The 16,536-nt window shown below is 28.9% G+C and overlaps 2 protein-coding genes and 1 non-coding gene across 3 annotated transcripts; 2 read left to right on the top strand and 1 right to left on the bottom strand.

Annotated features, from left to right (window-relative positions):
- Positions 1 to 1,019: 1,019 nt before the first annotated feature.
- On the top strand, positions 1,020 to 8,478 carry LOC107015071 ((E,E)-geranyllinalool synthase). Its single transcript, XM_015215237.2, has 11 exons — positions 1,020 to 1,438; positions 2,640 to 2,835; positions 3,699 to 3,808; positions 4,281 to 4,553; positions 4,925 to 5,130; positions 5,492 to 5,607; positions 5,715 to 5,813; positions 6,324 to 6,545; positions 6,686 to 6,815; positions 7,311 to 7,562; positions 7,883 to 8,478. The coding sequence occupies exons 1-11, from the start codon at positions 1,096 to 1,098 to the stop codon at positions 8,396 to 8,398; spliced, it is 2,463 nt and encodes an 820-aa protein (XP_015070723.1). The 5' UTR covers positions 1,020 to 1,095; the 3' UTR covers positions 8,399 to 8,478.
- Positions 8,479 to 9,841: 1,363 nt separating this feature from the next.
- On the top strand, positions 9,842 to 11,364 carry LOC107015072 (caffeoylshikimate esterase). Its single transcript, XM_015215238.2, has one exon. The coding sequence runs from the start codon at positions 9,904 to 9,906 to the stop codon at positions 10,855 to 10,857; it is 954 nt and encodes a 317-aa protein (XP_015070724.1). The 5' UTR covers positions 9,842 to 9,903; the 3' UTR covers positions 10,858 to 11,364.
- A 1,254-nt stretch (positions 11,365 to 12,618) lies between these two features.
- TRNAQ-CUG lies at positions 12,619 to 12,690 on the bottom strand. The gene has a single exon. It is a non-coding gene; the product is annotated as a tRNA-Gln (tRNA).
- Positions 12,691 to 16,536: the final 3,846 nt, after the last annotated feature.

Consider the following 16,536-nt stretch of genomic DNA (forward strand, 5'->3'; position numbering starts at 1 on the left):
GTTTAATTTTGTGGTATATATATACAAGCTTTGTATTTATAAAGAATGCAGTCAACGACGTACTGGCTTAAAAAGACTAGGCCCACAATTTTCGTATTTAGCGGCGTTTGATCATGAAAATAAAATTATTTTCTATTTAATTTGAAAATATTAAAGTTGGAAAAGTGAAAACATGTTTTGAGATTTTTTTTTAATGACCAAATGGTGAATTTTAAATAAAGTGAAGGAAAAAAAAAATCGTAAAAAGTAAAAAAAAAAAAAGAAAGAGAAAAGATCATAGCCAAACGGACCTTAGAGTTTCTATACTCTGATAATATACGATAACAATGTAAAGACTTTTTATTTTTACATTTTTAGTTATTTTTAATTCTAAATATATTATGGAATTTTCTTTTTACTACCTTTATTCAATTGTGCATTTAAATTTTATAAACACGTAAAATAATAGACATTGAACATAACTCAAGTTAAAAGTCTGTTCAAATGAAATTATTGTGGACCACATAAGGATATTTTACATAGTAACCCCATGTCCCACTTATAATGTGAGAATTCAAACACCGGACCTTACGTTCAACATCTAGAGTATGAAAAATATAAGATGATTATGTAATACATTAGGTAAATCGTAAAATTGAGTTAAAATTTAACTTTGATATCATTGATTAGAAATGAAAATTGTAAACCTAACTGAACTCAATAAAAAACTGTCACGGGGTACATATATAGAATATTTTTTTTTAAACATGTGTTCCTACAAACAAGGATTGTGGTGAAGTGGTAATCAAGTACTTCTTCATCTTTAACCCTGAGGTCTCGGGCTTGAGTCCTCATGGGTACAGACTACATCCCTATGTGGGACTTCTCTACATTAATTCGAATTTAGCTAGACTCTAACGAGGGTATCAGATCCCTGATGAAATTTTTTTTAAAAAAAAATCCTCAATATGGAATATTCTACCATTTCCCTCTCTATATATAGTCCTATAGTTTCCTTGAATATTCCACAATATAATCACTCTCTCAAAACATCATTTCAACTAATTAGAGTTCTATCTATACATCATTTTAATAGCCTCTTTCTTTGCAATTCTCATGGATTCCTCATCATTGTCTTCTATTGAATCTCTTGTACATGATATCAAGAAAGATTTGTTCTCAAAGCAAGACAATTTCAACACTTTTTTGACCAAAACAATATTTGCCTATGACATTGCTTGGTTGGCCATGATTCCTTTTGATAATCAAGAAAAAGAAGCTAATGGTCCTATGTTTGTGAGTTGTCTAAATTGGATTCTCAACAACCAAAATGAGCAAGGGTTTTGGGGTGAATCAAATGATGAAAATCAAATTCCCACCATTAATACTCTCCCTATTACTCTTGCATGCATGGTAGCACTCAAAAAATGGAATGTGGGTGAAAGACACATAAGAAAAGGTAAATTAAAGTAGCAAAAAATTACAATTATATTGTTAGTTATTACCTAATTCTAATATATGTTGTTCGGATTCTCCAGAATGTTGATATATCTGTATTGGACGATCCCTCAAAAATGGATAACCTTTACGTGATCTGACAAACAATATACAAAATTATTTGAAGAATTCGAACAATATATAAACCTAGATTTTATGTTACTTGAATACTCCAAAATATCGCCTCACATAATATCTTCAAAATTTTTTTTACAACTTTTAGATACTATGATATTTGAATTTTTTAAGTAAGAATCACGTTTTGACTAGTACTTGTGTTGCACGCATTATTATTATTACTATACTATAATAAATTTTATTCTACCCTCATCAATATCCTGACAATTTTGTCATGATATTGTTAAAGATTATCGTTCTAATAATCTTTCATTTTTTTTCTTAAATTTTATAACCAGCACATAATTAAAGATAGTGGATTTTATTATTTGAAATATTTGTGTTTTGTTGAAATAAAAGGCACAAACTTTATTAAATTATATTTTTGCTTCTGTTATTTCTTTTCTCAAATTATTTTGATATGTTTTTCTTTCTTTGAGTCAGGGATCTATTAATCAGAAATAATTATCTATCCTACAATGGTAGGAGTAAGGACTGCATACATCTTACGATAATTTTCAGCAACGGAGCTAGCTAGGATTTTCATTAATTAAGGAAGTTCAAAATATGAAAAAATAAACACACGAAGAAATTAAAGAGGGTTAAACATATACACAATATACATTTTAAAAAATCAGATATACTCCCTCCGTCCCAAAACGGGTGTCACCTTTACAAAAAAAATTATCCCAAAATAAGTGACACACTAAGGAATACAAGACAAAAAATAGTACTATGTTTTTTCAAACAATATCCTTATACTCCCTTTAACTAATAGTGTTCAATTTTCAAGAGACATTTATTAAATAAGAATAGTTTAGTGAATTAACTACACGTTATAGTTTATTAATGAACGTAATTTTTGCTTAGGTATTAATGGAGTAAACAATGCAATCTTTTATCAAAGAATTGAAATTGATCTTGTCGGGCTACAGTCACAAACTTCACTTATGAGATATGAATTACAGTACTGAATATGTCGTTGTTGTTGTTATTGTTATTGTTGTTGTCACTTAAAATGACATTTGATGTGTTGTTATTTTCAGGCTTGAAATTTATTCATGCAAATATGTATACACTTTTGAAGGAAAATTCTCAATGTTTTCCATGTAATTGGTTCACAATAGTTTTCCCTTCAATTCTTCAACTTGCAAAAGCACAAGGCCTTGAAATTATTATTGTCAATGGATCAAACAAATTGTTATCTGATGTCATCATGAAGAAGAAAGCACTTCTTGAAAGGTAATAATATATAATAATTTTCATGTAATTTATATAATTGCATGCATGCAAAATACAGATCTAAGACGAAATTCGTTCAGTTTAATAGATCACGTTAAATTAGGTTTTAGGCCTAACTCACGCTTCAAAAGCTAGCTCAAATGGAGGAAGATTGTCCAATTTATAAAGAGTCTACCCATCTCATTAAGCACCGATATAAAACTTTTTGTCATTCTTTAACAAATCGCCCAATTCCTTTTTATGCATAAAACAATATATTTATTAAAAGTTCCAAATTCATTTTGAATTTATTAACTCTAAATTTTGGACATGTTGGCTACATAGCCTTACAAATAGAATAACTCAACACGAGTTTAGTTTATAGAGTCTAGACCACAAACGGGTTTTGAATATATTATTTTTATATCTTAAATAAAAAATATAAAATTTGAATCAAAACTATAGAAAAACAAAATTATTTACACTAAATTAAATGTTTAGATGATATACATGTTTTTGCTGAATTCTTTTGAATCTTTAACTCTGATGATGTTTTTACATATTAAGAAAATGTGTACGTAAAATAAAACTATATACTCCACACGAAATCTACATAAAATAATAAAGATTTACTAGGTTTTTTAGTGATGGATAATTTAGGTTAAAGGCAAAATTATATGTTTAGATAATATACATATTTTTGTTGGATTTTGTTGAACATGTAATTATAACGATGGATTTTCCTGTCTTTTAACTACATATATAAGAAAAAAAAAGTGTATAGATAAAACAAATTAATCATGCATACATACATATATATATATATATATTTATATTTCATTTTTAATTATATATTCACCAAAAAAATTTCTATTTTTTTTCAGTGAAAAGCTCAATGATAATATTGTTAGTGAAGCACAAGCTTTCATGTCTACTGGAAATAAAAAATGCCTTGAATACCTCAAGTCAATTGTTCAACAATGTCCCAATGGAGGTTTGTTATAAATATTTTTACGATTTCAATTTACGTGTCTTACTTTTTCTTTTATTAATTTTGTTAAAAAAAAAGCAGATATTACTTTTTCATAGTAATTGTTTACTTCCAATATCTTGACATGGCATATTTTTGATGAATATTTTAAAGAACATGTCTCATTTTACGTGTTTAGTCAAACTAAAACACATAAATAAAATAAGGGTAATAATTATGGTATTTGGATTAATTAATCAACACGCGACTCGATTATCCCTTCGATGGGATATGTATATGTTATAACAGCACAAATATTAAATAACTCTATCAGTAAAAGTTTAGGCATATGAAAAATATCATCTCTACTATAATATTTTTATATCTTTACTTGGATATAAACCTTTTATTTGCTCATTTTGTTGAATATTTTTTTGTCTTAAATCCTAATTTATTTATTTTCATATTTTTTGCTCTCTCTCTTTTTTTTTGGCAGTGTCTTCAAGATTTCCAGTGGATGAAGAGCTAAAAATGCTTTGCATGGTTGATAATATACAAAGAATGGGATTGGCTAAACATTTTGAAAAAGAAATTCAACAGATTCTTGACCAAGTTTACAATAATTATCAAATAAATAATTTAAAGAATAATAGTGAGTATTTATTATCATCAGAAGAAGAAAAAACAAGTGATGATTTACCAGACAAATTATTAAAGGACTCATTGGTTTTTAGGCTTCTTAGATTGCAAGGCTACAAAATAAATCAAGGTATTGTGAAATATATTTATCTGGTACGACGAAAGTTATTTTTTAAAAAAAATAAATAGATTACTATTACTATTTAATTATGGATCCAGACGGACTACCGCGATTTCTTTCTTCTTGAAAATTCATATATTTCTTATCAGTGTATCATCAGCTATCTCTCGAGTACAAATTTCAATAATAAAGTTGTTCAACCTTTCTTTCATTTAATTTAGTTTGAACCACTCAAAACAAAAGAAATATTAAAATTCATTGGGAAAATAACTTTGAAATTAATATATTTTCCAAAAAAAAATATTTTTTTCTTTCAAATTTTATAGTTTTTATGTTTAAACACTCAATAATTTTATTCTTTTTTTTTTTGTCTATTGCAGGAAGTTTTTGTTGGTTCCTTCAACCACACCTAAAGGACAAAATAGAAAAGAACAAAGAACAATTTACATATGTCATGTACAATGTTTATAGAGCCACAGATTTAATGTTCAATGGTGAATCTCAAATGGAAGAAGCAAGATTTTTTGCCAGAAATTTTCTTATGAATAATGATAATTTATCATTATTTCCATCACTTCAAAAAGTGGTAAGTAATACTAGTACTTAACATAGATTGTTTAAACAAAATTTTTTATTAGTAGTAATTACTTATTAGAGGTCACGGGTTTGAGTCCCTCGTACGAAATCGTCTCTGTTAGAAAATGTTTTATTCTCAATGTAGGATTTTTTGGTGTGAATCTGAATTTAGTTGAGCTCCTATATGAATACTGAACCTTCAATGAATTTTTTTTTATAAATTTTACTAATTCATAACAAATATTAGTTAAGATTTTAGTAAATGTTTACGTATGTATCTATACTTCGTATCAAAATTATGAGTTCAGATGAAATTGTAGCTGAAATAATGTTTTTTTTTTACATGATAATTTTTTTTTGTTTATTTATAGATTGAGCATGAGTTGAATGTACCATGGTTTGCTCGATTAGAACATCTTGATCACAGATTATGGATTGAATTAAATCAATCTATCCCTCACTCTATTGGAAAATCTTCATTTTATTGGTAAGTATATATTATTATTATTATTATTGTTATTGTTATTATTATTATTATTATTATTTACATAGTCTATATATTATTAATTAATTTAAAAAATATTATTTTCTTAGGTTGTCTTATCTGCAAAATGAAAAGTTAATGCAATTAGCTGTGCAAAATTATGAATATCGACAGTCAATTTATAGGAAGGAATTGGAAGACCTAAAGAGGTATCAACACAATTTCCTTTGATCTTCATAAATAATATTATCGGTAATTTTAATTTTTATGTACTGACAGTGTAAATTATTTGTATTAAAAGTATATATCTTCAAAATATTTTCAAATTTCTAAAATTGGACCCAAACTAGTTTTTGGAGAAAACTTCAAACACAACTTCAAAAATTTAAATTTTTAAATTTCAAACTTAAAATATATGATCAAACAAGAGGTAAAGTATTCTCTTAATCAAGATCGGATGCACCATTTATGGTACGGATTTGATAGAATTCAATAGCTTTAATCCAGACGTGTCTTAAAATATCATTAAATACATACGATTGTAAATTTAAAACGTAGAAAGAACTAGAATCCTAAACCCGCAAAGTATAAACTATTTTTATATTACTAGTGTATATTAATTAAATTTGTATTATATCACATCATTCTAATCATTACAATAAAGTTTTTTTTTTCTATTTTATGTATTTATTTATTTTATTTTATTTTTGGATTTGTAGGTGGTCAAAAGAGAAAGGGCTTGTAGATATTGGATTTGGGAGAGAAAAAACTACTTATTCTTATTTTGCAAGTGCAGCAAGTAGTAGTAGTTTTCTACCTTATGAATCTTTTCTTAGATTAATTGTTGCAAAATGTTCCATAATTATTACTGTTGCTGATGATTTTTATGATGAAGAAGCCTCTTTAAGTGAACTCCATATATTAAGTGAGGCAATACAAAGGTAATTCCATATATATATATAATCTGATCGTGTAAATATTTTATATATATATATATAATCTGATCGTGTAAATATTTTTTATATATTAGTGTATAAAACTTCATCTCGATAATTAATTAGTTATAATTTTTTTTTCATAGGTGGGATGCAAAGAATCTTGATGGACCAAGTAAGATCATATTTGAAGCACTTGATGATCTTGTGTGTGATGTTGCCAAAATGTATCATCTTCAACACAAAATTGACATCACCCCACAACTTAGACACATGGTAAGTTTTCTCATATTATTTAACTGTCCGTGTATATAAATTAAACTCAATAACAAATAAAATTTTGAAGAAATATATATGAACCATCGTTATCCCTATAAGTAGGGTATAAGGGAGGGACTGAGAGATATTTATCGAAAAGTGATCAGTTGAAAAAAAAAGTTGTGTTGTATATATAGCATGACGAGATTAAAAATCCCTCCAATGATATTCAAATTAGAGAGTACTATAATCTTTCGACGATGGATGTTCAACTCATGGCCCCCCTTCGACCTAAGGACTCAAATATTATTATAAAATGTAGTTGTTTTAAGAAATGTTTACACAAAATAGTTGATCGGGTTCATTGTTTACTTTTTCTAGTCGTACACAATTGATTACACACAATTATACATATATTATAGATATATTACATATCGACCGATTATATTTTAAATTACGGAATTAATAAAAGTTAATTTTTTTTATTTTGTTTTTTTAAAAAAAAAAAAAAAGTGGAAGGAGACATTTGATGCATGGATGATGGAAAGCTCATGGAGTAAAACTTCAAATTTGCCATCTAGGGATAAATATCTACAAGTTGGCATGATATCAATTGGTGCACATATTTTAGTTCTTCATGCTGCTTCTCTTGGATGTACTATTTTGCCAAATCAAATGTTTGGGCCAATTAATGGCCAATATGAAAACATTACAAAGTTGCTCATGACCACAACTCGTTTGTTGAATGACATCCAAAGCTATCAAGTAAGTCCATTAATACACGCCTTAATGAAATTATTTATAGTTACATTATCTTATAAAATAAAATAACGTAATAAAGATCCTGCTTATATGAAATGATGCCGATCTATTATTCCATTTCTCTTCTTTTCGTGGAAAGAAATTATGTTTAAGTAAGCAAATATGTCATCGTTCCAGGAGTCTATCTATCGCGTATAGACTTTAGGGGCGGTTTTTAATAAGGTTTTACTTGCATATAACACTATAAAAAGACAGGAGTCAGCGATAGATAAATTATGAATTTGTACCTATACTAATTTTTATTTGTACATGATCAAATGCAGAAAGAAATGGAAGTTGGGAAGATGAACTACACATTGCTTCACTTGAATGAAAACCCTAGGGGACAAATTGAAGATTCAATTGATTTTGTGAAAGTGATATTGGGAGATAAAAAGAAAGAATTTCTTGAAAATGTTTTAATGGATGGATTCAATGATATGCCAAGAACAATGAAGCTCCTTCACCTTTCTTGTTTAAATGTGTTTCACATGTTCTTCAATTCTTGCAATTTATTTGATACAAAATCAGCAATACTTGAAGATATAATGAGAGCTATTTACATTCCACTTGGTCAAAATGAACAAACTAAAGTAATGCCAATTCAAGAAAAGAAAATAAAGGAAAAGATTGAGATTGTCAAAGTCAATGCATGTGTCAATTATGAGAAAAATATGAAACAATTACAAGTTGGTGTTGGGATAAGTTATGTTAAAAGGCAAAGCCCTAAGAATTATAATTCTTTTGGTTTGTCTACAAAAGGGCTTGCTTCACATATTCTAAGATTATGTTTCATGTAATTGTTGAAAATATTATTATTGTGAAAGAGTGATTGCAAAAGTAACTCTTGCAAGGAATTGGGAAATCACTTTTTTTTATTTAAATGTTGTAATAATATAGTATATATTATATTTCAAGCAATTTTTAGTCTTCATATTCTTCTTTGATTTTGTTTCTTATCAAATTTCTAAGTTGGCATTGGCAATAATTTTTTTTTTGTTTGAAGGCAAGCTCCTAAGAATTATAATTAATATATTTTGTCCACAGCCTAACAAAAAAGTAAGAAAACTCTTATTATTCTACTCTCGTTTGCCATAAATTTTAAAGGCGATGGAAATTAAATAGCAATTATAAATAAAATATGAAAAAAATATATCAAGATTCTGAAATTTGTATCTCCCTTAATTCTTCTTTCAAAAGATTTAATTTATTCATGATTCGATTGAGGGTCGTTAGTGATGTATTATATTTCTAAAATTAGAATAATGGATTTTGATCTCTCTATGAATTCGTGAAATATTCGAGAGATATTTTAAGGGAGTATAGTCTCTTTATAAAGATATGAACTAGGGTTTAGAATTGAATAGCTCTAAAAATTCTAATTAAATTTGAACACGTAGAATCTCACGAAATGTGAATGTCTACAATAATTATATATTTATAGCTCAATAACTATGGTTTTTTTAGGACTATCTATTCATTCTTTTCTCTCTTTTTTTTTTAGTTGAGAGTATTTTAAAAATAATTTTTCTAGCTTTACCGGATATAAAAATAAACTCTCCATATTTTTTTCTCAACCTCATTATACTGATTATATAATTCTAATCCATTTATGAATTAATTAATGTGGCTTATGAATGAACATGACTCAATAATATTTTCTAACAACTTGATTACTAATTTGATTGAGTTGACTTTCAACATGATTAAGAAACACTTAAACCACAATAACTTCCAACAAATATGTCAAAAAATTTGATTAGGAAAAAAAATAGAACTTTTATACTATCTCGGTCCAAAATTGTTTGGCAGATATATTAAAAATAAATGTCCAAGATTAATTGTCAATTTAAATAATCAATAAACAACTGGTCACTTTTTTCTTAATTTGCCCTTAATGATAGTGTAATTCAATTGAAAAGTTAGGTAGACTTTTGATATTCTTGATAAGGTTATATTAGTCAAATTACACATTGTATTAAATTTTTCTTGAGGAGTGCATGACCTTAACATGACAAACCATTATGGATCAAGGGAGTAACTGTGAATAAAAATATATCACACCGAACGAAACTATTTCTTTTTTAACTAGAAATTTCAAGTTCTAATCATGAACATGAGGAAATAATTTTTAAAAAAGTTGTTTCCAAATAAAATTTTAAATTATATAAATTTGAATTAGTCCGAGTTTCAATATAAATAAAGAAATATATAATATATAAAAGTAGGAAAAAAAAAACAAGAATTGTCCACTCATTTTTGTTGTCTTCTTCACAGCCAAAGAGAAGAAAACTCAATTGCTATAATGGAGGAAGAGCAAAACAAATCTCCTCTCCACCATTATTGGGGAAATACCTCAGAAGAAGATTACTATACTCTTCAAGGTATCAAATCTACTAAATCTTTTTTCACTTCACCTAGAGATTTAACCCTTTTCACAAGATCATGGTTACCCCCAACCAAAACCCCACCTAAAGGTATCATTTTTATGATCCATGGCTATGGAAATGATATCAGTTGGACATTTCAAGCAACCCCAATTCACTTAGCTAAAAAGGGTTTTGCTTGTTTTGCTCTTGACATTGAAGGGCATGGCCAATCTCAAGGTCTTAAAGCTTATGTACCTAATCTTGATTTAGTTATTGATGATTGTTTGTCTTTTTTCAGTTTTGTTTTGACCCAAAATACTGAATTTCAAGATTTGCCTAAATTCCTCTTTGGTGAGTCAATGGGTGGTGCAATTTGTGTTTTGATTCATTTGAAAAGACCTAAAGAGTTTAATGGTGGGATTTTGATAGCCCCAATGTGTAAAATCTCTGATAAAGTGAAACCTATATGGCCAATTGCTCAATTCTTGACATTAGTTGCAAGATTTGCACCAACTTTGGCTGTTGTACCAACAGCTGATTTGTTGGAAAAATCTGTTAAAGTACCTGAAAAAAGGATTATTGGTGGGAGGAATCCTAATAGGTATTTTGGAAAACCAAGATTGGGTACTGTTGTTGAGCTTTTACGTGTGACTGATTATGTTAGTAGCAAACTATGTGATGTGAATATGCCATTTTTAGTGTTACATGGGAGTGCTGATGTTGTTACTGATCCAGAAGTGAGTAGGGAATTGTATAAATTGGCGAAAAGTACGGATAAGACATTGAAGATTTATGATGGTATGATGCATTCTTTGTTGTTTGGAGAGACTGATGAAAATGTTGAGATTGTTCGTGGTGATATATTGGCATGGTTGAATGATAGATGCTGAGCAGGGGCGGATCTAGAGGAGCTGAATGGGTTCGTATGAATAAAATCACACTATATATACAAAGGTCGAAAGTACTTATTAGGTATATACAGTACCCTTGATGATTGATGAAAGTCGTGTCTCCGCCACTCATGCTGAATTGTCTGCACTTGGATTAAATACATATCTGATTCGTATTAGTCTCATTTCTAGTTCATTAGTGTGTGTCATATTTGTTAAAAGATCCAAACTTTAGAAGTTTCTTTTCTCTAAGAATGATGTGTAAAGCTTGCCAAGTAGACTAGATATAAAGATTGCATTTTTTCAGCAGAATCAAGATTGGATATTTGCTTTGAAGCATTCTGTGTTTACTTATGAATGCATGTTTTATAACTTCTCTATTCCTATGAATGATGTGAACTGGATTATCTGTATTTTGCAGACTTTGATGGCAAAGCTTTCCATTTAGACTAATCAAGATTGTACATTTTCTTATGAATGTATCATATTGCTGCATGACTATTGAAAGAATGTTATTTATGCTTAAGTGATTTCTTTTTATTTGTCTAAGTTGTAGTGGCAAAGTTATTTGGTAGTTATGCTTGTGATAACATGTACTCTGTCTCTAGACAATTGTGATTTCTTTCTATTTGACTAAGATTCGATGAAGAAAGTTCTCCGATACCTATGGTGGTGAAATATCACATATACTCAAAGAGAATAGTCTAACATGTGGCGCTCAACCTGCCATTCCTGGTTTGGTCTTACAACCGTGTTGATAAGGCTGCATACATACCACCCTCCTCAGATATTACTATGTTGTTGTTGTTGTTGTTGTACATGGGTGTGCTGATGTTGTCACTGATCCAGAAGTGAGTAGGGAATAGTATAAATTGGCTGAAAGGACAGAGAAGACATTGAAGATTTATGATGGTGTGATGCATTCTTTGTTATTTGCAAAGACTGATGAAAATATTGAGGTGGTTCATAGTGACATATTGGCATGGTTGAACAATAGGTACTAAACCGGGCCGGAAGTGGTTCATATGAACCCGTTGTTGGAAAATTTCACTATATATACAACAACATATCCCGTGAAACTTCATAAGTGGGGTTTTTGGAGAGGCTGAAGTGTTCACACGCTTCATCATTATCTTATGAAGGTAGAGAGATTGTTTCTGAAAGACCCCAAGTTCAAGTTCAACAATTTCACTATATATATTAGGTCAAAAGTAGATTTTTGGTATATATAGCAGATGATGAACTCTTTGGTGAAAATTTTGTGCATATTAATCGCATTTCTAGTTCATTGGTGTGCCAGTTTAAAGTTACAAACTTTAGAAGTTTTTCCTTGAAGAATGATGTAGGTTTGAATTATTTTCATCAAGTTACTCGACTTAATAGAAGAATTGAAATAGATGGGATTTGAGAAAGGAAGTGACATCCAACTTGGGAAGCTCGATACCACTAGTAAAAGGAGTGACCAAAGGACGAGAATCAAGCATAGGGGGTTGTGGTTTATGCTAAATTCTTCTTCTAAGAAACAAATGGAAAAGGGAGTGCTTGTATTGCGATTTTCGTAGTCAAGGATTATTATTTTTTCATGAAACGAATCCCTCTTCAAATAGATCGATGTCATGGTTGTATTTTTTCCAACAAAATCAAGACTCCATATTTGCTTATTAACAAAAGACAACTCGATATAAAAAAATTTTACATTCACTTAAATAAGAAAGATAATTTATAAATAAATTTAAAAAATTAAAAAAAAAAAAAAAGTAAAGGTCCTACCGAGAATTGAACTCGGGTTACTGGATTCAGAGTCCAATGTCCTAACCGCTAGACCATAGGACCATATTTGAAATAATTCTTGGTAGTAAATTAATAGAGTTTTTTACACAAAAATCATTCACAAATCACAATTATAAGCAAAAATTATGATTTATTTTTCGATAACCATGATGTCTCCAGGCCAGTATGTGTGTATTTCGACTAATTATCAAAGGTAGGCTAAATAAGAAGAAATCATCTATTGGTATTTTTTGTTATTACTGGAATTTGAATTTTTCCAGGCCAGTATGTGTGTATTTCGACTAATTATCAAAGGTAGGCTAAATAAGAAGAAATCATATATTGGTATTTTTTGTTATTACTGGAATTTGAATTTTTTGAGGTCATATGATTCTCAGCTCTAATGATTTTTAGTATGCCGAATAGTATAATTGGAAGAAAAAATCTTATTTCATATTTACGATTATATAGAACAGAGAATTTTAACAGCTTAGTTGGTTAGCTATTTAACTATCCCAGCTTCATATAAAAAATAGAGTTAAATTATCACTAATTAGATTAAGAGATACGGGGTCAAACATGTGTATACACATTCATTTAGGGACTTTGTTTATATGTGATTCTTCTTTATTTGTTGAGACATATTTTTCAATTGATTTATAAAATCCTTAATTAACTCTCATCATCATTTTTCAACCATTTTTCTTCATTTCTTCATCAATATTACATATTTCTTTAATATACTTGTTTATTTTATACAAAAACCATCAATATTTTGAGACAAGAATAAGGATCCTAACTCTTTTTGGCAAATCATTAACTGACTTTTAAACTATGACAAAATTGTGGCTTAGTAGTGAAATATTCTTAATTTTACTTGGAGATATCGACATACGATGAGAGAAAATAGTGGATTTTCTTTTTCACGTGGCATTTTTTGTTTTAAAAGAGAGAGTGTAATATCCACACCATCACATATTACTTAAGGTGTGATTCTCAAACTTGAGTGATCGTTTAAGTATGTTTCTCACATTCTCAATTATTTATGTATGAAACTAAAAAAAATGATAATTGAGATGTATTTTTAACTCTTCGCACTAATTATTTTTATATTTCACAACAAAATATTTTTAATTTGATTTTTATAAGTGATTATCTAATAAAAATGAATGTACATAGACTTTATTCCTACTTTAAATAAGATCCATTGATTTTTTCTAATAAGAAGTTTGATTTACAAAAATCATTTCAAAATAGATTTTAAAAATTAGACGAGTAAAAATTTATGATGAAAAAACTGTGGGGGAGAAAAGTTTTGACAACATAAACGAGAAAACGATCAAAATGATGCTACACCCCAAACTCAAGGGGCACAACTGGCACCTAATGCCAAAACTTAGGTCTGAGCCGACTCTGTTAACCATTTGCTAACGGTGCATGGCAGCGACACACGGTTAAGAAAAATAAGTATATCTTGGCTTAAAAATAAGTCAGCGACTTGCAGGGCATAATACATAAATATGCCTTTTAACTTGGCTTTAAATTACATTTATGATCTTCAACTTTGGGTGTGCACAAGCAGATACTTAAACTTGTATAAAGTTGAACAAATAGACATACATGTCCTACATGTCATTTTTTGTCCTACGTGTATTTTGCCATGTAGGACTCATGTGTTTATTTATTTAAAAGTTGGATAGATTAAAGTGTCTGTTTGTGTATTATGAAAGTTGGAGGTCAAAGTTAAAATTTGAAGCCAAGTAGGGTCCAATATATGTATTATGTCATTATCTAAATACCCATATTATCCCTTACCTAGATCCCATGTTAATATTATCTGAACTGTCTTGAATGCAGATGTGTCATGAACTAACGCAAATATGATTAAATCTTCTTTAAGATCAACAATGTCTCAAGAGAGATCGAATGAATTAGCTATATTATCATTTGAAAAGGAATTATTAAAACAAATTGATTATAAAATAGTGTTGAATGACTTCGCATATAAAATAGTTAGAAAAGTAGATTTTAAAAATAAAAATATATATCATGAAAAAAACTAAATATTAAGGCCCCTCTCTTAAGTTTCGCTTAAGGCCCCCAATATTGTTGAATCAGCCGTGGAGAGAGTGTATTTTTCGCAAATTTTGGAGAAAAAATACAAACTGATTTGTATCAATGCATATTAATAGGAGAGAGGCCGGCAAAAGAGAGAGGGGGGAGGGAGGAGGGAGGAGATGCAAGCGAGAGAGGGGAAAGGTTTGCTATATAAACAAATTATTGCTCTTTTATAATATTTTTAAGCTAAAGCTATTTTCCATTTAAAAAAAGTTACTAATTTTACTAATTCCATAATTTTTCCTTGGTCAAATACCAACATCTTTGCAAATATTGAAAAATTTTACGCTATGATAAGCGTTTCGAATTTCTTTGGAGATTCTCCTAACTAGTAAGGAAAGGAGACTTTGAATTGATATTTAAATGAAGGAGTTTGTCCTTGTGCGTTGCTTCCTTTCCTGTTTTGACGACGGGAAAATGAACATTGTAAAAGTATTTATTTGATTGACAGGAACAAGACTTCTTACTCCAAACCTATCCTACTCGAAATTTTCTGCTTAACTGAGACTCAGGCGAGCTCCGTTTCAAAACCTTCTCAGGTCATGTACCTGCAAAAATTGCTACTTTGCTTCATGAAGTTGCAATGAGGATTCAAAACTAACAAACTTCAAAATCAAAAACCCAAAATCAAGAAAGTGAAATTTCTTATAGCTTTACTATGAAAAACTAATAGCGTCTTTGGAGATAGATGGAAAATTTTGTATGGAAGAAAATGATGTTAGATTTTAGAGCGCTTTCTTTGAAGCTAACAAAAAAAATTGATAAATTTTGACATTTTGTCAATTGTGTGAGGTCCTCAGTTAAATATAATATATATAAAAAAATTGACAAGTGTATGAGGTTTAGAATAAAGAGCCAAAATGATTATCATTTGTTATGCATCAAGGACTAATTCAATAAAGTGAAATATATCAAGGACCATAACGAAGCAACCCTTATACTTCAAGAACCATTTTGATTGTTTTTTTTCTAACAAAAACTAAAATCTATGTTTGATCAACAGTATTAAGTAATCTCCCCGTCTTGATTTATGTAATATGTTTTGTTGTTCGAAAATCAATTTGACTGATCTTCAACGTTGAATTAGATTAAATCAACTTAATATTTTAAAATTAAAACTTATAGATTCAAGACTATTCGAATAGTATTGCAAGTTGCACTTAGTATTATAACCACATTTTTATTATCTTATTCATTCATTCGCTTCGTTAATATTTTTTTTAGTTACGAATTTTCTCAATAATACATGATTTCGTCGGCTATGTTTCCTTTTCATACTTGCTTAGAGTTGGTCTACTTGAGTCGAGAGCCTCTCAGGAGTCTATTTGCCTTCATAAGATAAGATAAAGATTTACATACGCACCACCCTTTCCCGTCTCACTTGTGTGATTAAACAGGATTATATTATTGTTTGTTTTCATTGTTGCATAACACTAGAATTATTGCTCAACCTAGTCACTAATACTTGCTACATAAGCAATTGACATAATACATAAATATGTTTTTTTAACTTGGCCTCAAATCACATGACATAATACATAAATATGTTCTTTAACTTGGTTTCAAATCACATTTATACACTTTAACTTTTGGTGAGCTTATGTAGACACTTAAACTTGTATAAAGTTTGAACTAATAAACACACATGTCCTGCATGTGCACTAAAGTTATTGCTCAACATAGTCACTAATACTTGCTCCATAAGCAATTGGCATAATACATAAATATGTTTTTTAACTTGGCTTCAAGTCATATTTATGCCCTTCAACTTTGGGTAAGCTCATACAGACA

This window comes from Solanum pennellii, chromosome 3 (assembly GCF_001406875.1).
Source record: "Solanum pennellii chromosome 3, SPENNV200".
Taxonomy (NCBI): domain Eukaryota; kingdom Viridiplantae; phylum Streptophyta; class Magnoliopsida; order Solanales; family Solanaceae; genus Solanum; species Solanum pennellii.